The sequence below is a fragment of the Taurulus bubalis genome (genome assembly GCF_910589615.1).
Source record: "Taurulus bubalis genome assembly, chromosome: 2".
Taxonomy (NCBI): Eukaryota; Metazoa; Chordata; class Actinopteri; order Perciformes; family Cottidae; genus Taurulus; species Taurulus bubalis.
The window spans coordinates 7,509,949-7,530,596 of record NC_136590.1 but is presented as its reverse complement, the minus strand read 5'-3'; the positions used below and the strand labels follow the sequence as shown (position 1 = coordinate 7,530,596).

The following is a 20,648-nucleotide window of genomic DNA, read 5'->3' as shown; positions in this document are numbered from 1 at the left end:
GTGCAAAACAAAATGAGTGCAGATGTGTGAGCCATCACATTGTATCAGTATTAGTGGCTGCAGTGAGCTGCTTTCCTCTATAAATCTTTTTTAAATGAGATGGTAGATTTGATACGGCCGCTCTCAATTCATGCTCAATGTTGAGCTTAGATCTATATTCTGTTTTGAGAGACGCAGCAGCAGAAAAGACCTCACGGAGAGCTCACGGAGGCTTTTAGCAAAACGCCAAGAATCGTCAAGTCGCGCATGCGCAGCGTAACCTGTTAACGCCGTAACGTAAACATTTTCACAAAATACAGGCATTTCTCCATGTATTTATTAATGACGTTTTTTGTCCGTGTTACTTTGTACTTTTGTACTATGTAAAGTTATCATGTTCATGGAGAGAGTGTTCGTCCTGAAACCCAAAGGTAGCCGGTTCATCCCCATAGTTTCATGTTGAAGTGTCCTTGAGCAAGACACTGAAGCCCCAGAGCTTCACAGCAGCACACTGCTCCTTAATTACAAAGGATGGGTAAAATGCAGAGAATAATTTCCCCACTGTGATATTAATAAAGGATTACATAATTTGTATTTATTTTTTATTTTAGATATTTAAAAAAAACAGCATCACCCCCCGCGCCACACTAGAGGATCGCGCCCCACAGTTTGAGAACCACTGGTTTAATATCAGTCTATAACCATAATTTGTTAGTTTTTGTATCATCTATATTTGGCTGTCTTTTCACACGAAAATTGTCCTGTGGTACGCTACAGTGGACATGCTGTAAAATTAAAAATAATTTTCAAAAAGTCTAAATTCTAATATGCTTTTTTAACTCTAAATAGGAAATCAGAAAAAATATAAATTTGACATAAATTTGACTTTAATTGTTTTCCACATTAGCCCTCGAGAGAAGAAGTTAAACACATTGATCCATCTCTATAAAACCGAACCAAAGCCTGCAGTATAGTAATAAACACTTAAAAACCATTAAAAGAAACAGAAAAAATACACATATTTGATGTTGTAGAGAGATATTGTTAAATAGGCTTTTGTTTTATTACCTGTACATGTACATTATTATAAAAATTTAGATAAAACACTATTTATTAGGAAAAGTGATACGATAAAACCAAAACACATCTCTATGTATTTTGATGGTAAAGAACAAATACATTTTCTGCTTAAAAAGGGAACAATAAGTAAATAGAAAGTGTAATGTTACACAGTGGGGTGACTTGTTCAAGGGAATTCATTGTCTTTTCCCTCTTCCCTCATTTTGCAGTTAACATATATAAATAATTGGTGTCAGAAAGTATAATTTGCACTGGGAAGATGATATACATGAACAAAAAAGATCCGCTAATTCACAGTTGTCGCATTCTCAAAGTGTTTCTGGGACTCATTGCAACAGCACAAAGAACCCGGAAATCGTAATTCATTTGATTGGCATTTCTGCTGACAACGCACTCTCTATCAGCTGACATCATTCGAAGCAGGTACATCGGTGTCATGCTTGGCGATTACGTCCTTTGATACAACTTAAGTATTTTGCTGTCGTGTAGTGTTTTCCACAGGTTCTTCTCCAGAATATAGTCGTGGTTGGCGTAGAAAATTACATTGGTTTTCACATGAGTCTCAACGTAGTAGTTAGAGTATTTCATGTAGTCCTCAGTCATGAATCCATATGCACTCACCTGCCGACGTAAAAAACAGAACGTAGACGAATGAGAATAATTGCAGCATGAAAAGAGTGGTTGGAGGAAAAGTTAGATGAGAAGATCAATCACTCCCTTGTCTGTCCGATGATTAGCTTAGCTTAGCATGAAGACTGTAAACAAAGGGAAACTGCTAGCTTGGCTCTGTCTGAAGGTAATCTTGCATTTAGTAAAGCCATATCTTTCCAAGTTGTTATGCTAAGCAAAGCTAACCACCTGCTGGATACACATTTAATGGACAGATATGAGAGTGGTATCGATGTCTCATCCAAGCCTGACATTTCATAATTTTCATTCTTAAAAAAATGCAGTTTATGTCATAAAATTACCAGTATTTGGAAGTTGTTAATTGTTGTTATTTCCTAATTTGTTGGGCTGTAGCCTACAGACAAAATAAATACTGTTCAAAGCCCATTTATGAACGACATGGATCGAAGATTTGTGGCTGCGTTTTTGTCGGTAAAAATACATTCATCCTTATAATTATTTTGTATACATTTAATTTACAAGAAAGTAAATTGGCACGTTTCTCTGAATGTCAAACTAATCTTTTAAGAATTGATAAACTATACATATTTAGAGTTTATGTCTGTATATTTTTTGTATGCACACTTCATGTTTATAGAGCCGTGGTTCTACAGTATGAATGATGTGGACAAGTTCAAGTAATATTAACTTACAGTGTCACAGGTTTGCAGAGCCAGAAAAACAGTGAATGCCCCGTTGGTTGGTCTGACAATCGCCCAGTATGAATCATTCAGATGAGAAGACTTTAAGAATCTGTGGACAATGAACAGTGTTGAATAAACAAACATAAAAAAGAGACAAACTACAGTCTCTAAATATACAATTTAAAGGGAAATGTTTGTTGTTCGCAAACATTTCCCTTTTGGTTATTGTTTCAGTTAATTTCCTGCTTCTTTCTAATCCGGTTTTGTCAATCTCTCTTGGTTGCATCTCGGCATGAAAAGTGCCATACGAATAAAGTATTATCATTGCAATAACAAACCGTAAAGGGTAAAAGGTTTGGGGAGGATTGTGAGAGGAGGGTGACCTGTTTCGAACGTATCTGAGGAAATCCTGATGCAGAACATAGAAGCGGGTCTCATTGTACTGTCCGCCATAGAATGTCCATGGCCTGAGGGGTTGAAAATCGAGAGTCAAACACAAAATAAAGGATTATTATTTTCACATGTAAAAAGTTTTTAGAATTATAGTTTTAATGCAAACTTAGATAATCAGTGTATGAAAACCCACAATACCACGCTATAACTATTGCAGTGGCCTTTTCTGCTGGCCTAAACAAAATCACAAAGTTATAGCTATTTTTTTTTTACCAACGGACTTGGTGGCGAATTTACTGACGCCTTTCTCACTGAGGGTTATGGGCATGTTTGGCGGTGATGATCCTCACTGGCGTCCATGGCCATCGAGAAGGACCTGTTACTAGAACTGAAGCACACCGGTAAACTCCACAACCGTGTCATTGAACAGTTTGTTAACAAAGACAGGCGGATGGACTTTGTCTTTCAGTGAACAGCATTGGGTTTTATATCTGCAGTAGCGTTCTGTTAATGTGTCTATGTTGTTGTTTTGGTTATATAGTTAATATCGTTCCTTCTGATCGCGGCTCGTGCTCTTGTGTGTGCGGTGTTTTAGTACCGCAGTTTTGTTGGATTGTTTTGTTATAACTAAATGTGACCCTAGCAACATGGTAAAATCACCAAAATATTACTATCAACAGAGAGGAAAGACTCAGCCGAACACGTTGATATGTTTGTCATGCTTGTGTGACTGTGAGCGACTGTGGAGCTATTTATCCTCTCATCTTTGTATTTAAAGAGACATTCGCACACATGAACGTGCGCACTGTAATTACACGGCCATTCACACGCGCACATAGACACAAACACACATTCAGCCATTTCGTCTAACACAAGCTAACTTCATGCTAGCATTACATTCACTTCTCTTTCTCTCCCCCAAAAGCCTACAGTTGGTATGTGTATGCGTATGTCATTCTATGTCTCTATTTGAGTATGTGTGTGTGAGAAACTGTCCTGATTAGCTAATTTGAAGCACCCGTGTCACTGAGTGGCAGACTAATTATTAGAGACTCCGATCGCGAAAAATATCGGAATCAGCAGAGGCACAAGACTCTTCTCTGCGCAGGGAATACATGATTTCATAGACGAGTTCTGGTATTACGATGTTCATCATTTCAGCTTAAAAAGACTCAACAGCGGGTAGGGTATAATTCACCGTTACAGTCACGATGGGCACAAAGATGAGTGTTTTTTTTGCTCTCTTCACGCCGAAAACCAATTTCTCGCGGTTCTTAGTGTTTTTCTGGGAAACGGCTGGTCTAACCTCTTAGAAAAGTCCTAGTGCACGATTCCAAAAACACAAAGAGGAGTCTCAGAAGGAGTTCCTGACTCACAAGGCCCTCCTGCACAAGCAAAGAAGCTGTGAGAGTCATGATCTTGTACTTCTTCAAGGCTTTCAACACCATCCAGCGCAGCATCCAAGAGCTGCACCGGCACTGCATCCTGGTTCCCAGACTACCTCACTGGCCACTCTGACCATCAATCTATTCTAAACGATAGATATCCTGGTTTTGCTAATGTTTTTCAGTAATTCAATAAATAACTTGGTCTATAAGAAATAACCAAATGGAGCTTATTTTGTTATGTGTGAATTACTTAAAAATGAAAAGTACTGAGTATTTCTTTTCTCAGTCTGAAGTGAAATTAGATAGAAAAAATGAATAAATATTTCTAGCCATACGTGTACTATGTTTACATGATTAAACAGATTAATAGTTTGATTTAGCTACACTGGGGAATTCTCCGAAGCAGAAAGAACTCTTATCAATTTGAAATTTGAGTTAGTATGCGCTCGATATTATCAGTTTTGACGATGCAATTGTGTGCTACGACTTCTTCATTGAGGATTTGAAGCTGACACTTTATGATGATGAATTATAGCCCAACCCGACGTGGCGACTCGTTTCCAGGTCCAATCCAATATGTTCCAGCCCTGAATGTGTGTTTGTGTGTGCATGTTGCCTTCGACTAATTAAATAGAAAGAGTTGATATTCACCTGCTGTTTTTATATGGCCCAGCAGTGATCCTTTCTCTTTTGAAAAGACCCTCCAGCCAATTGAAATCTCTCATCCCCTCAGGAATCAATACGTATTTGATTCCCTGCCAAAAGGACAACGACAACAGATGAATGTGCATGTGTGGGATATAAAGCAATACCTTATAACATGTTACATTTGAGTTTGACTACCTCATCATTCGGAACAGATGTGGATCCGTACTTCCGTAGCAAATATACCGACGAAGTGATAGAATGGGCGGTGTGAACGTACACCGATGTCCTGTTTCCCACGTCTTCCTCATAACCTTTGATGACTGCACCGTTCATCCTGCCGCACAAACACACAGATGCATTTTCTTTATCTCATAAACTATAAACCTGAATCAAGTTCATTGATTGATTCAACATTACTTGTTTACTTACATGCAAAAGGAAAAGTGACTTATACATCTCTGCAATTCATTGCTGTTAATGCAACAACAAACAACGTTGTGGTATCTGCACAGATATTTAAGTGGTTGCTAAACAAAACAAACGTGCCAACTTGACACATACTTATTGCTACAACTTCCACCTGCTGCCAAGGTGAAATAATGATGCAACTGGTGACGTCTCCTTCTTGACTATTATTATTTGCAGATAAAGAAAACCGACAGCAGCAACTTTGTGACATTTTCAGAGATACTCAAATACTTTCTTGCCAAGAGTTAAAAGACTGATAACATCAATTGCCTCTCAACATGGTGACAGCTGAGCCGATTCTTTTATATGATAGCAAAGCAAATATTAGTTTGCTGCTGTATAAATGTTGTTAAACTGACATTGAACCATGACACCTCCTGGTTGACATGCACTGAATAAACTACTGCTGTATGCGATGCACTCGTATGATAATAGAGTACGGAGCAGAACAGCAAATACAAGTTTAACGTTATTTGCGTTTTAAATACCTAAGCTCATAGTATAGGGCAGTGGTTCTTAACCTTATTGGAGGTACTGAACCCTGCAAGCTTCATCAGTGCATTCACCGAACCCTTCGTAATTGGAAAAAATAAATATGATTTCTTCAAAACATAGGTATATATTTAGTTAGTGCACACAATTAACCATGCATCAGTTGCACACAAAATCACTGTGTTCAAAGAACAAAACCAACAAAACATGAATTTCACACAAAAACACTTTCACTCAATGAATATTTATTGCAAATCAATGTGACTTTTGCTGTTGCCTTTCAGATACAAGTTCAGAAATGCACAGCTTCACCTTGGCAAGTGCCACTCTCATATCATGTTCGCAACAAAGTCTGTTCCTTTTCTTAGTTTTCATGTCTACCAGCCAGCCGGGCAGGTAACCAGCCCGGCAGGTAACCAGCCGGCAGGGCAGGAAACCACATTCCACGAAAGATCGTTTTTTCTAAAGTCATCCACGAGTTTCTTCACATTGACTAAAAATAAAAAATCTTCCTTTATCTCGTCATCTTTCATATAGCTCACAAATACAACAAGCTGGCTTAGATTGGAAACGCCGGTGGAGTCGAGTTGGAGGCTGAATTTTGCTCGGCTTGAAATCAGATCTGCAACTACTTGAGCAAAGGTGTCAGCGCTCATGTGAACCGGGCTATACTATGTGTGTCTTGATCCCTGCCGAACCCCTGAGAGTGACTCGCCGAACCCCTGTGGTTCGATCGAACCCAGGTTAAGAACCACTGGTATAGAGGGTATAGATTTGTGATAGACTGTTGACTGGTTGTTTAGACAGAGGGGTATACATGTTTAAATGTCAACATACAGTCAGTGTGCTCAAAGCATATTCTTATGAGATCCCTAGAACTAAATATTAACTTGGATTTGATAGAGAATAACTAGTGATCCTGATATTACAGGTTTTTATTATCTTCATCATTAATTACCTGTCAGATTGCTTTAAACCTTATTACAATTGGGACTAAAACAAATCAAATCAACGGGTTTCTTACCGAAAAACATAATCGTGAGCATCGATTTCTTTCCCCATTTTAGAGCCATTCAGGATTCCTGCAGTGCCCACGACAGCACAGCGCACACACCTGTCAGTGCCGGACTTTGGAAGGAGTAGTGGCTCTTTTGGCTTTGGCATCAACTTCACTGAAGCCATCACATCTAAAAAAAAAACAAAAAAAAACACACAAATCATATTAAACACATGTGTTTTAAGATGCAAAACAGTTCACAACAAGAACATTTTCTGCAAGCAAAACTTAAAAGCATATTGCTAGTGGGTTGAGGTGGTTGCTTTAAAGTGAGAGCACAAGGGTGCGGGCAGGATGAGTCTTCACTAAGACTAAAATGAGTCTTCACTAAGACTCTGTTTGTATTAAGACTAAACTTAGAAGGAGCGGTTGGATTGAATGTTTACTGAAACACGGCTGTACAACAGTTTCTAACTGACCATCTCTGGTTAACTTTCCGTCGCTTCCTCTAATGAAAGCAAAGCAGAAATACCATAGATGGTCTTGTTAAAATGTTAAGCATTTGATAATGTTGCTCTGTGTGTATGTGTAAACAAGCAAAAATATGTTTAGCTTATGAGAGGATAATGTCCTATATTTTCATCAATTTTAACCACATTTGTCTGCGATATTTCTTTCAAATGTCAACCTTTACTTTGTGAATCCTTTGTGAGATGGTTGAGGCGAGGCAATGACCTCAAATGGTTCAGTTTATGCACATTTTAGCAAATCTATGGTGACCATCTAAACATTCATCCCCCATATTAGGACCTACCATCATAGTTGAACTCCATGAAACCAAAAGGATTGTTAAAATGTGAAAGCCGGTTCCATTCGCTCATGTTCATTTTGTGCATGAACAAACGAATGTTGGGGAGAAAAGCCTTCTTGAAGCCTTCATCCTCCATCGAGTTTCGCAGAGATTGGGCACATGTCTGAGAATGTCGGATAGCATATTGAATTATGAAATAAAGTTTAAAAAAAATAGAACAAAACCCAGAAAAGTATATATCCACCTTTTCAATGTGACTAAAACCATTGATAATAGTACAGCTGTCACAGATAAACAGCAGGAAAAAAGCCAACAGATCAACAAATTAAAAAATAATTAATTTAAATGATTGCTGTAAAACTTTATGGGAAAAGCAAACAAAAAAACCCATACAGCTCACACCAAAAACACACAACTGAACACACAGCTGTGCAGATTACCCCACTACCCATAAAAGTTAATACTTTGTTATGTTGTCTGTTCGTGTCATAACATGCTTACCGTCTGCCTCGGTGGAGCATCCTGGTTATAAATATCCTCAAAATCCCACTGAGGAAGCTTCTTGAAGGATTTTCTGGACAGGACCGGCATGGGAGTCTCAGCGCCACATGTTGAGCAGTTTGTTGGATAACTTTTTATTTTTGCTCCTGGGTTTGATTTTGTGGAATCAGCTATTTTTGTGGTACGCTTTTCTCCAACATGTGGTGCAGTCGAGTTTCCTTTGACTATTTCCTCATCTGCTTGTCTGGTTTGTCCTAAAAAAGTATTCCATCTTATGTGGAAATTTGACAAAAGAGCAATAGATAACAAATGACACAACATTTAGCAAGACATAGTTTTAAGTGAATTAATTACAATACACATTTCAAATCAGCTACTTAACCAGAAAAGAGATAAGACATACAATCCTGTCCTTTCCCTTAAGTCATTCTAAATACAACTTACCTGTTGTTTGATACATGTCCCAATGAAAGAAAAACAAGTACAGTGCAAACTGAGAAGACAAGCAGCAAATAAAATGCCCTGTGGGTTTGGATTTCCATTCCTGAGATTGAGAACTGGGTGCTATAATCTTTGATTAAACACTGACAAATGTTTGCTTTCGCCACTGGTATTCATAGACAATGGGAGAGTCATTTTACATGCACCATGAACCTTAAGAAAACTGGGCAGGGCTATAGTAGTTAAATAAATTGCACTATCAAATTTATATCCCACAAAGACCTTCCCAATGGTACATTACACAATAGAAGGAGGTACCGCAAAAGTAACTTTGCAGGATGTGTACCCGTTACAGATTTAATGATTGAATACAAAAAAGTTGATTGTATGATCATATAAAACTAATAGAAATAATAATCCTGTATCTACTTTATTTACATATAGCTAGAATATCTTGCCCTATGACGCAAGAGATCCAGCTGCTTTGGGTTTTTGTCTTCAGGTATGTGAGACAGGTGGATTGAAACAGCAAAGATACAATACAATTCAAACAAAGTACATCCTACTGAAACACATGTGAGCGGTTGTTGGGTGGACAGTACATCTTGTTTTGAATACTGTGAATAAGTTTATTCAAGCACATAGTGCTCTTGAGTCTTTCAGTAGGTTACAAGAGCGTCGTCAGAGGGTGAATCCGAAAACACAAAGATGAGTCTCAGATGGAGTAGAGTCTGAGCTGGTCCTCCATGTCTCCATCGGACACATGTCCAAACGTCTCCTGGTTGTCTTTCAGCAGCTGGAAGATGGCGGCCAGCTGCTCACGTTGCACCCTGGGAAGAGAATAATATCAAAGAATGTTTGAGTCATAAAGAACCCCCCAAAAAATTATGCACACTCTTTTGGACAAATTTTATCAACAACGTTCATCAGGTACATTCATATTGACAAAAAGCATTGGCCCGGTAAATATATGTTAAAGTTGTGTAAAAACACCAAGGCTCCATACTAATTGAGGTAAATGAGCTCCTCTAAATACTAATAACTACTCAACTTTTACAAATGTAAAAACAACAGGTCTGTTTATAAAATGTCAAAAGATAAGCTACACAAGTACATATTATTTTATATAAAAGGCTGAACAAAATAAACACATATAGAGAATTTAAAAGAATAGCTCGACATTTTGGGAAACGAAGCAACCAGCAGCTTAACTTATTTTAGCATAAAGACTGTTGATCTCTCCAACAGTTATAAAACATCTTCCAACACCTCTGAAGCTCAGTACAAGACCAAAAAGTAATTAATAAAGTGAAAACAAGAGTTTTATTGTTTTAGACTTTCTATGAGACTCTAGTGTCCAAGCACGTTGTAGTCATGTTTAGAAGTGCAAGAGCAGCTTAGAAAAACATAATGTTCTTGCACAAATCGTCAAATAATTCAGACTGTTGCGCTACTACTATAAGACAAGGGACACGCAAGAGGGACTAACATGACAAAATGTGATCTTGTTAAACTAAGAGCTCTCCCCGACTCAACATTTCCATGACACTGGTTGGCGTTGCATCAACCCCGTCCTGAGGGCCCTGCTATCTGCTTTCCTGGACCCGCTGCAGTTTGCACACCAACACATTGGAGTGGAGGCAAAGCTTTGGACGACGCAGCTGCCTCGACACTTCATCCTGGATCACAGACTGACTCGGAGACTGTGATAAACAACACCCGCGCACCTCAAGGAAATGTAAATCGGTGGCATTTCTCTTCAAGTTTAACATCCGAGATATCCAGTTCAATTTGTTTACCGTCACCTTGAGAACTTCCTCAGATTTCTCCTCCATTATTGGATTCAATACATAGAGAACAAGGAGGAGGACTGTTATGGACTAACAATTACCTGAATCGCAATAGGATTAAGACTAAAAAGCAGTTGGTGGCGCAGAGGACACTCACTGTGAGAGGAAGTGGAGACAGTTGAGTCAAGTAGTATACAACAGCAGTGAGACCCACAACATCCATTGTTACAGCAAAAGCATAATTGTTTATAAAATTGAATAATCTGCCGATTCATTTCTGGATTAATTTATCAATCTTCTGTCTACAAATGATTGCCAAATTTACCAAAGAGTAATGTGACGTTTTCAAATGTCTTCCTTTGTAGGATCAACATTACAAAACCCCCAAAATGTACTATTAAAGAAGAAAAAAAAAAAATACAAAACTTACTTGAACTACTATCAAGAGTCTTGCTGATTAATTTCTTGTCAATCAGTTGATCAATTAACCAACTAATTGTGTCAGCTCTACACATACAAAACATATGATCATATTAATATAATGTTACGATGTAACTAAGTATTTTGTGTATTGGAGTAGTCCTTTAATATTGCTCATGGGTTAAAAGAGGTCGTCAGATGGTGGATCCAAAACTACAAAGAGGAGTCTCAGAAGGAGTTCCTGACTCACAAGGCCCTCCTGCACAAGCAAAGAAGCTCTGTGAGAGTCATGTTCTTGTACTTCTTCAGGGCTTTCAACACCATCCAGCATCCAAGAGCTGCACCGACACTGCATCCTGGATCACAGACTACACAGATACGCCCCACAGTGTATCAGGGTGGATGGCAGTGCCTCCGAGACTGTGATAAAAAGAATAAAATAAACACCTGCACACACACCTAAAGGAGCTGGTGGCATTCCTCTTCAGGTGTAACACCCAAGAGATCCAGTGAAACTTAAAGTTACGTTTTTAACTTAAATCTATTTTGGTTTGATTTGGTATTTATTTGTGTACTCTCTTCCTTTATCTGTATTTATTTATGTTTTTTTTTTTTGCTGCAACAACCAGATTTCATCCTACTTGACAAGTACCACTGATTTATATTGACAATGATGGCTACATGACCAGCCTTAATCTGATGTGAGGGAAAGGTCCTGTACAGTACTGTTTTTTTAATGATTCGTGGTCCATGCACAGCCATAGAATACATTGAATACAAGCCCTCTATCAGTACTGCTATTTTAAAATCCTCTACCATGAATATCATCCCAGCTGCCTATCCCCCTGACAAACCATAATTACAATAAGATGTATCCCTGATATCAAAGCATAAACACAAGATTTCCTCGTCAACTCTCTCATTCCCAGTGTGACTGAATAGTTTTGAGAGCATCAGGTTCACAGTGTCACAGAGTTGTGTTACGCTGAGTCCTCCTTGTGGCCGAACAGAGGAGAGTCCTGAGAGGATTAACTCACACTCTTCTGTCAGAGGTGACGACCGGAGACACAATCAACACCTGCTGCGACACCTGAGAATCACACGTCTAATGTGGAACAAGGAGGGAGGCGGGTATGTGGGATGTGTATCAGTCGCTTCGTGGCCACTTGAGGAAAAAGAGCTGATGAGGCCAAAATCACTGCTGAGCTCAAAACTGAGAATGCAAAACGGCTTTGAGTAGTTTTCATACAATGGCCAGAAAGTGACTCCCCTGAGATAAACGGGTGAGAATAACTCATACTTTACCCCATAATTGCTCCTTTTTTTTCAGGCTTACAGACAGTTAAAGTCTGTGTTGGAGTGTATCCTGCAATGATAAGAGCAGGGCATGCAGATACATTATAGAAAATAAAACGCCTCTGTTTCCTATTCCTCCCCCCAGCAGCCAGCGAACGTGTCGAGTGGTTTCCTTGAGTCTCGTGTCATTCGTCCCTCAGCTAATGCCTGGCAGAGACTCAATCTCGCCTTACTCAGTCTAGCCTGGAGAGGAGGGCCGATACGGCGGCTAAACACGGAGCGAGTCGGGGAGATTAGAGGGAGGAGGAAGAGGAGCGGACGATGGCTAGAGGCAGAGCAGCTACGTGGAAACAACAACTACTTTTGATTTGATTTTCAGTACAACTTTGGCAAAGTATTTTTGTTCTGTTTGAGTATTTGAGGACAGAGGGGGAATATAAAGCAGATAACCATGAGGAAAGGTGAATTTACTGTATGTGATATATTTGGGCACATTTTCATAAGGCACCCCTTCAATAGCTTTATTAACAGTTCATACATTGTTGAATAATGCTTTACTAATGATCGGCCATAATGAATTAATAAGAACAACTCTTGGGTTGCCAGGTTGTAGAAAATCCTCCTCAAGCATGACACTTGTCCATAGCGCTTTAATAAATCTGGAAGGCCCCTCCGGTGCGCTGCTCAGCTGTTAGAGGGGTTTGCCAACTACATTTTTCGTATTAATGGCGTACAAACTCTTTATTCAGGGTGCATTATCAGAATGTGGCACCCATATTTGTAGTTTTCACTGACCTCCGCTCCTCCTCCAGCTCCTCTTTGGACATCATCATTTGCAAGCGGTGGGATCGCGCCTTTCCAGGGACGTACTTCAAGGAATCGTCTGCGTTCGAGTCCACTAGATCTGATGAAACAGAAGAAGACACTTTGATGAGAAATCTAAATCTTTATTTTGAAGGTTTAGATTTCTCACTACTTTTTTAAAGTGGGTTAAAGTGCTCACCGTTGATCTCCGGGCTCTCTGTGGCTCCTTCAGTCTGAGGGTGTGAGAAAGCACACTTTAGGAGGTCCTTATCAGAGAGCCCAATGAATGACCTACGGCTCGAGGCCTCCGACAGCGAGTCTGCCTCTAAACTCGTGGGCCTGTACCCGGGCCTGGGGACGGACAGGCTGGATGCGGAGGACTGCGCAACTGGTGTTGCCAGTTCTTCAGTGTAAAGGTGAGGATATGCCTCGTCCTGCCAGAGAGTTAAGGGGTCAGATCAGGAGCATCAAACCAAAACTCTTTCACAGGTTTTCCCTTTAGGAAATTAGCAATAAATGTTTGTTTTTATATTTGAAATATATGAAAAACAATGTGCACGTCCTTGCAGGCAGGGCCAGATTAAAAACGGCTGCAGATATTTAGATACTAACAAATAGCGCGTTGTGTTACGTGTATTCCTCACCTCACCTGGATGCTGATCTGGCCTACACTCGTGCAGGTGTCAGATTACCGTTTCATACTTTGCTCCCATAGGTGCTGTTTTGGCCTCTCTCTCCCTGTCCTGTTTTGTCCTCTCGACCAGCAGACATCCAGATGTCCTCAACAGGCACCCAAGAGGCTAAAAACAGAGCAGGGCGGGCAGTGGCGGTTCCACATGTAATTACGCCCCCCCTCCGAACTGACACAAAACCGGTCCGTGGTTAAAAAAAGGTTGGGTACCACTTCATTAGAGTACCTGCGCGCGCCGCCGCACCCACACACGCAAGCAGCCGCAGGGGGCACGATGGACACCGAAAAACCGAAAAAGCACCAACCAAACCAAGAGCCCAAAACGAGGGCAAAGCCATGTGGCTTCCCCCTTATTGATATCAATTCAAGCTTAAAGACAGCTATTATTTATGTGAAATCCTCTTATATGTCTTGCCCTCGCCGCCTGTTATTTTGCTGCATGCCAACCATAGACTGTGTATAAGATGCCAACACAGGTGACGGGCATGTTGTCTGCTCAAAATATCCGCAGGAGGTGGAAATCAACCACATTTAAGCTACTTAAGTACTGGGCTTCGGTACAGTTTTGAAGTACTTGCGCTTTACTTCACACTATAACCTCTATGAGAAGTATTGTACTTTGTACTCTACTACATTGATTTGACATACAAAAGGGCTCCAGCTACTTAGTACATTATTTATTTATTATTGAATAATCTTCTGATTATTTTCTGGATTAATCAAATACTCTTTTGTTTACAAAGCATAGCATAGCCCAGTCTCCCAGATCAATGGGACGTCTTTAGATGTCTTCTTTTGTCGGATCAACAGCCCAAACCCCAAGGAATTTCACTGTTAAAGAAGAGTAAGAGAAACAAAAAGAAAATACCCAAAATGCAAGAATTACTATTATCAAAAATGATTGCCGATTAATGTTCTGTTCATCCATTTATGAATGAATCTAAGAATTGTTGCCGCTCTACAATTTATGATCAGTTAATAAAATATAATGCAATGTTACAGATTAAACTATCATACGCTTCATCTGGACCTACTACACCGTTAAAATGCTGCTGACATGTTAATGCATCACTAATAATATAATGAAGCAATAAGCAAAATTAATACTTTTTTAATTTTCTGATAATACTTCTTACTGTAGGACTTGTGGTATTTCTACTTTCATTTAAAGATCTGAATACTTATTATTTATGACTATGCACTAACTCACCCTTTGAGGTAACGGTACTTCACTTGAGTATTTTCATAATCTCGCCAAATAATGTACTTTTGACTACATCATATTTTACTACTTTGCACGGTTAGATTTTCCATTAAATTAAATACCTTCAATGTTTCGCAACTTCCTCTTTTCTTTTAACTGTGACACTTGATTACTTTACGGCTTTATTTTTCAAGGAGTATTTTCCTTATTATAAGCATTGCTTCTAGTTAAATGACAGGATTTGAGTGTTTCTTCCAGCTCTGACTGGACTGGACTGTATCTGTAGTGGCAGGGGGAAGTCAGTAAATCAGATTAACGAGACAAACAACCATGGCTCTCATCACAGGCCGACGACAGCCCCACTTACTGAAAGCACAGACTTCACTACGTCCCAGTGATCATGCGAGCTCGCGCTGATCTCACACCAGTTGTCCTCAGCTTTCTGCGGCTGCTGCTGCTTCTTCTTCTTCTTGTCCGGTAAATGCCCGTTTTGCCTCGGCCCCGGCTGATCCAATCCTCCGGCTGCACCGCCGTCGACCCCGCGTCCGAAAAAACTTGCAAAGTCGGCTGCAGGCGAGGAGCCGCTGAACAGCGACGTCGCGACCACGATGGCGAGCAGCGTGAAGATAACAGCTGACAGCGCAAAAGTTAGATCCATTGTGTGTCCGGGGGCCCCGTGTTGTGACCGTCTCTATCCCGCTTACTGTCCACCCGAGTCGGCCGCATTCACTCACAGATGGCCACCCCGCTGCTTTGTGTTAATCCTCGGCAAACATCACCGTTAACGAGCAGCACTTACGGGATGTAGCGGCGGACAATCGCCTCTCCGAGCATGACGTCACATCCTCCGGCCCCGCCCCCTTCCCTATCCTCATAAGGTGGGCTGGCACGGCGCGATGCAACGTGCTTTCTCGGGCTCTCTTACTTCTTGCAGGTAATCCCATCAGAGGAGAGTTTACCGCACAGACCAGGAGACGGGAATGGGTTGTGACAGGACCCGTGGACTGCAGGAGCAGGCAGGGTGGAGTCGAGCCGGGTTCACAGCCGGTGAAGGAGCGAAAGGTGTGTTTTCTCTCACCTGGGGTTGCACCGGGGATTTAATGTGGACCATAAACACCTGAGCGTTAAAGTCCAGTTGGTCTCCAGCGATATATAGAGCACACTCCAGTTTATTTGTTTTAAGTAGACTACCGTACAGCTCTTTTCTCTTAAATACATATTTATATAGACTTGGTCTTTTCTCTTCCAGTTTATAGTCACCAAAAAGGTAATTCCTTGGACGATGAACCCGATACATATATTCCTGATGAATGCATTAAACCCCGTTAATGCAGTGACCAAAATTAAACCAACACTGATACTTCATTTTAGATCATGTTTTTCTTTATCAGAATATTAACAAAACAGATTAAATACATTTACTTGTTTATATGAAAAACATGTCAACATGGTGAAGTACTTTTTCAGATTAGTGTCTTCAGAAACATCTTTAATTTATAATAACAAAGTATTTATCTTTTGAATGACACTTGTTGGCCAATGTTACAATGGAAGAGTTGAAATCAAATCACAAAAATATTAATAGTTCATTGGCTGGATCGTAAAATTAGACTCCATATGGATTGTGGACATTTCTGACTACATCTCTCAAATTAATGTTAATCTTAATTTAAAGATCAATCTTGAAGGACACCGCTTAAAAATTAATACAAAACTGTAGTTTAAACACCTTCCCATCTCAATATTTAGTATCCAATTAGTGTGTATTTAATTAAACAAGGGTGTGTTTTCTTGCTACAAATCACATTTCTCAGTTTTGATTAAAATGCACATCACCCTGAATTTCCTACTTAATGGACTGCATTCAGACAATTACCACAAACACCCGAGATGAGGCCCACTTTCTTCTTGTGTGGCAAAGAATTCCCATCATCGTCAAGACAAATTGTCTCAAGACGACAGAACAAAATTCCCCATCTACAATTTATGAACAACAAAGATGTTTATTAGCATCCACCTGAAGCAATTACAAGACATTTGAGAGGTTAACAGGGGGAATGAAATACACAAATTATTCATTACGCAGAAAGGAATGCCCTTTAAACCCTTCACTAGGAGTCACACTGGACCCAATGGAAAAAATGAAAATGGCGAGCAGAGCAGAACCAGTTATAACAGTGGATAAACCACAGAGGAGGAGGGGGAAGAGGAGAAGTGAGAATAAAGAGAAGGAAAGAGGAAATAATCTGTACAGCACATGGAGGGAAGAAGAGGTCACAAGACATGAGAGGATGGATGATCTGCCACACCTGTGAGCTTACAAACCGGCAAACGGCAGCGGAGGGTCGAGCCCCGGAACAGTGCCGGGCACTCAGCACCGCAACACGCCACACCATGTCACCACCGCACTGCACCGCATCTTAACAGCTAACCAGCATTACTCAACTGCTACACAACTGCGCCTAGTGCACAAAAGATACACAAGAAAGAGGGTTAGAGTCATAGGAAAGCAACTTTAACCAGACAGAAAATAGAGATTTTTACAGAAAAGAACATGTATGCTGCTGGATTAGCAAATCACAAATTAAGTGGCACAGTGATACTTTAATGTTTTGCCTTTACAGTAAGCCAGAGTGGTATAACATAGCTGTAAAGGCTTTGAACATCCAACAGGACACCCTGCAAATAAAACTCTTTCATAAGCATCTAGAAAGAGTGTTAAACAAGGGATTTCCTTCAAATAAATGTATATTAATTAAAAAAAGTACAAGTGTAATCAAAATGCAAAAACAACAAAACAATTTAAATGAGAAAAGCTTCTTACAAATCCCTTTCAAAAAGACTCAACTTTACAAACAATGATCACATCAAAGTTACAGTTTTTTTAATGTAAATTAGGTCAAATTTAAAACATTTTAGAGCTCCAATAACCTTTCAGTCTGCATTCAGTGGAAATAGTGGAGTCCACTTGCTCAATGTGAGACTCTTCCTGATGTCCTCAGCAAAGGCTCAATCATCTGAGATCTGGAAAAAAAAAGACACAACAGAGTTAGAAGTGGAAAAACTAAATGGCTTCCTCAACTGCAGCAGCCGACGTGGATATTTAAATACAGTACTGGTCTGATATTATTTCCCCTGACAATAACATTTATCAAACTGCACATTTGTTTTCTGGGCATCCATCTTCATGAATTATACCTAACATTTCTATTAATGTTCACATTTGTTTACACACCTTTCTCTAACAAGACTCTTACACTCGGGCGAATTTGAAAAACAAACCTCTGGGTCCGTTCCCTTTGTGAGAGGTGGAGCAACCCACAGGCACAGGTGGGGAACAGTGCTCAGTGCCTGTGATCCCCCGCGCACGTACCTCACCTCACCACCTCATACACCAACTGACAGCCCGAACCACCGCCATTGACGACCTGCTCCATAGCAACTGCCATCGCTCTCAGCAACAGGCAGGTCACATGGGCGGGTCACACACTAACTGCTCTCACACTGCCACACCCCCATCATCTCCTCCTCTTGCTTTCTTTGCAAACAGGACTCCGCAGCTTGGAGGAAAGAATTCCACATTTAGGTGAACGTTTTGAGTGCAGCACCCCACGTCCCTCCCGTACACACCCCATTTTGCAATTTTATGACAGCAGATGAAAATGATACCCAAAGCTCATGCGGTCTGTGTGTGCTGTAGATTGGTTGAACATACAAACAAACGAAAGCACAAACAGAACAAGGACATCAGCCTGCAATCTTTTTCTTTTTAACGTCTAAAAATATTCAGGATTCTGCAGACTTTGTTGCTTGTGTGCAAATGACTAACGTTGCACCAAGACTGCAGAATGCAAACCCAAGTGATGACAGAATGCCATCTCAGATATAATATTTGAAGCAAATAATAAAATCCCCCCTTTTCCCCTGAATACCGTTATGTTGTGTCCAGGTCTTGATTATGTCTCTGAGCCGTCTTCTGGAGATTTAGGCCCACTCTTGGATTTGGAGCGAGACCTGGATTTGGACCCTCTGTTGGAAGGTGGGGTTCGACTTCTTGACTTGGACTTGGAGGACCGAGACCTGGAAGGAGACTTTGTCTTGCTCCGTCTGGGGCTCCTGGACTTGGATTTGGATTTAGACTTAGACTTGGACCGTGACCTGGAATCGGAGTGAGACCTGGAGCGGCTGTAGTGGTGGCGGCTCCTGGATCGGGAACGGCTTCTGCTCCTGGAGCGGCTGCGGCTCCGTCTGCGGCGACGAGGGCTGCCTGAACGGCTGTGGATGGAGAGAAGAACTTTAACTAAACAACAAGAGCAAACCTAAATAAAAGACGGAAACTGGCGAGTGTAATAAAAAAGTACATAATAAATTATGTTAATGAACAGTCACGTAACGAAGCTTCTCAGACAGAGGTAGCTGTAATGACAAGGTAAAACGACTGCTGCATTAATAACCCTTACTTGCTGACCATATTGAGTTAACAACAAAATCAGTAGACTGCTGCAATAATATGTGCAAACCTTACAGTAGACCATGCGAAACAAGGTGCAATATATATTGTAACTACATTGTGATGTAAATAATGCTACAGTAAAATTAAGCTAGTATCGTGTTGCACCATGTAGCTCGTCTTCTCTTGACGTAAAATAGTTCCACAGCCAAACCTAATCACACCGGCATTTACCTCCTGCTTCTGCGTCCGCCGTAGCCTCCTCCGGATCTGCGCGGCGTTGCGCCTCTCCGGCTGTACATGGAGTCCGGGGGTCGTCCGTAGCGGGCCATCTGCACCCGGAGCTCCCGCCCGTCGAGCAGCGCGCCGTCCATCGCGTCCATGGCGTCCTCTGCGTCGCGCTTGTCGAGGAACCGCACGAAGGCGAACCCGCGGCTCTCCTTGGTGTACCTGTCGCGGGGGATGTACACGTCTCCCACGCGGCCGTACTTCTCGAAAACTCGGCGCAGAGTCTCCGGAGAAGTTCGGTAAGTCAAGTTGTCCACTTTCAGGGAGGTCATCCCCTCCACGTCTGGCGGCGCTCTTCCGTAGCTCATGTTTACAGCAGGCCAGAGAAGTCGAACCCCGCTGAGCCCGACTTCTAGGTTAAACGGTTACCGCTAAGCTAGTTTATACAATCTCGAATTGGTTTATTCTGTTTAAATTCTGGCGGATCCTGTTGTTTGGCACTGGTCGTCGTCTCTAACGCGCAGCATTCACCTGAAATGGCGGCAATAACGTTTCCTTCCCCCTTCCTTTGCGTCCGTGTTGGCCCGCTCTGATTGGCTACTCAACGGCCGCTTTAACCGTTACACTGCCCCCTTCCGGCGAGGAGTCGCTTATTACGGCTACATTGGAATGGACAGTTGTTCCGTTAGTTCCTTAATAAAAAAAAAGGAAAAGGTTAACGTTTGTTTTTCTAGTGTATTGGACTGGGATTGTGTGAATCCCGAGTAGTTATACAACTATGTTTTGATTTATGTGACTCTACTCTTAATATTATCGGGAAAGTATTTTATTTATTTTTTTACTCGCCCTTAGCCTTTTGGGTAATGTAGTTTTCCTCTGCACTGCAGTCAGCGCCACTCGTACGTTTGGCGTAGGAAGGTCACGTTCCAGAGCGGGCCGGCACTAACTGCTGCTGGGCAGGGAGAGAGAGAGGGAGAGAGAGAGGGAGAGAGAGGGAGAGGGAGAGAGAAAGGGAGAGAGAGGGGGGAGAGAGAGGAGGAAGAAGAGAGAGAGAGGAGGAAGAAGAGAGAGAGAGAGAGAGAGGAGGAAGAAGAGAGAGAGAGAGAGAGGAGGAAGAAGAGAGAGAGAGAGAGAGAGAGAGGGGAGGACTGCGCAAAAAAAAAAAAAAACGGTCCGGATTTGTGCCTGTGTGACGTCATAGGGAGCCTGAGACCTCTTTGACAGGCCTCCAACAACCAGAGCAGCGCCGGGGAT

The 20,648-nt window shown here is 41.2% G+C and overlaps 3 protein-coding genes across 4 annotated transcripts; all 3 read right to left on the bottom strand.

Annotated features, from left to right (window-relative positions):
- Window positions 1-1,025: 1,025 nt before the first annotated feature.
- Window positions 1,026-8,530, bottom strand: LOC306753432 (alpha-N-acetylgalactosaminide alpha-2,6-sialyltransferase 1-like; the record flags this gene model as incomplete). Its single annotated transcript, XM_079237299.1, has 9 exons — window positions 1,026-1,680; window positions 2,382-2,481; window positions 2,756-2,839; window positions 4,805-4,908; window positions 4,997-5,135; window positions 6,786-6,948; window positions 7,573-7,732; window positions 8,071-8,324; window positions 8,515-8,530. 9 exons carry the CDS (start codon window positions 8,528-8,530, stop codon window positions 1,507-1,509), a joined length of 1,194 nt encoding a protein of 397 aa, XP_079093425.1. The 3' UTR covers window positions 1,026-1,506.
- mxra7 (matrix-remodelling associated 7) lies at window positions 8,434-15,399 on the bottom strand. The gene is made up of 4 exons (XM_079214080.1): window positions 15,084-15,399; window positions 13,021-13,054; window positions 12,813-12,921; window positions 8,434-9,341 (listed from the first exon to the last, which is right to left on the bottom strand). Exons 1-4 carry the CDS (start codon window positions 15,372-15,374, stop codon window positions 9,227-9,229), a joined length of 549 nt encoding a protein of 182 aa, XP_079070206.1. The 5' UTR covers window positions 15,375-15,399; the 3' UTR covers window positions 8,434-9,226.
- A 719-nt stretch (window positions 15,400-16,118) lies between these two features.
- srsf2a (serine and arginine rich splicing factor 2a) lies at window positions 16,119-19,886 on the bottom strand. Of its 2 annotated transcripts, XR_013770934.1 has the most exons (4): window positions 19,401-19,886; window positions 18,649-18,991; window positions 17,648-17,740; window positions 16,119-17,178 (listed from the first exon to the last, which is right to left on the bottom strand). XR_013770934.1 is itself a non-coding variant. In XM_079214131.1 (2 exons), the coding sequence occupies exons 1-2, from the start codon at window positions 19,760-19,762 to the stop codon at window positions 18,673-18,675; spliced, it is 681 nt and encodes a 226-aa protein (XP_079070257.1). In that variant the 5' UTR covers window positions 19,763-19,886; the 3' UTR covers window positions 18,602-18,672. The 2 variants fall into 2 exon arrangements, 1 of the variants encoding a protein (XP_079070257.1); XM_079214131.1 differs by lacking the exons at window positions 16,119-17,178; window positions 17,648-17,740 and having other exon boundaries at window positions 18,602-18,991.
- Between the last annotated feature and the right edge of the window lie 762 nt (window positions 19,887-20,648).